The sequence below is a fragment of the Penaeus vannamei genome, chromosome 6 (assembly GCF_042767895.1).
Source record: "Penaeus vannamei isolate JL-2024 chromosome 6, ASM4276789v1, whole genome shotgun sequence".
NCBI classification, from domain to species: Eukaryota; Metazoa; Arthropoda; class Malacostraca; order Decapoda; family Penaeidae; genus Penaeus; species Penaeus vannamei.
Genome location: NC_091554.1, coordinates 25,543,902 through 25,544,390, shown reverse-complemented (window position 1 = coordinate 25,544,390; position 489 = coordinate 25,543,902). Strand labels below are relative to the sequence as shown.

The following is a 489-nucleotide window of genomic DNA, read 5'->3' as shown; positions in this document are numbered from 1 at the left end:
GCTTCCTTCTGAGGTGCACTTTAATTTCGCCTCTGAACATTCTGTGGTCGCTGCCAACATTTACTTTATTAATGTACTTCCAATCTATTTTAAATATGTCGCGCCTATTTTTAATTATGAAGTCAATTTTGCTTTTGACGTCAGATGGTGACTTCCATGCCCACTTCCCTTCTAGTCTTTTTTCGAAGAATGTATTCATGATATTGAGCAATCGAACCTCCGCAAAATCGACTAGCATATGTCCCTTCTCGTTCCTAGTGCCTGTTCCGTGATTCCCTACTACGGATTCTCCTTGTCTTTTTACCTATTCTGGCATTAAAATCTTCCATAATTAATGTGAAAGGGGTTTTTACTCTCGCTAAATGAACGTCTTCATAGAAGCTCTCTCTATCTCTTCATCACTGTGGATGCAGGTTGGAGCATAGACTTGAACAATCTTTGGCCCTATCACAGGTCACTTCTGACTCGTGTTTCTTAGCACTTATTGTT

General features: G+C 39.9%; 1 protein-coding gene across 1 annotated transcript in view; it reads right to left on the bottom strand.

Moving 5' to 3' along the window:
- LOC138861950 (uncharacterized) overlaps positions 1–238 on the bottom strand; it is a 375-nt gene extending 137 nt beyond the window's left edge. Inside the window, exon 1 of the mRNA XM_070122429.1 lies at positions 1–238. This exon is cut by the window's left edge and continues 137 nt beyond it. Within this exon, the coding sequence (XP_069978530.1) occupies positions 1–238 (238 nt within the window).
- Between the last annotated feature and the right edge of the window lie 251 nt (positions 239–489).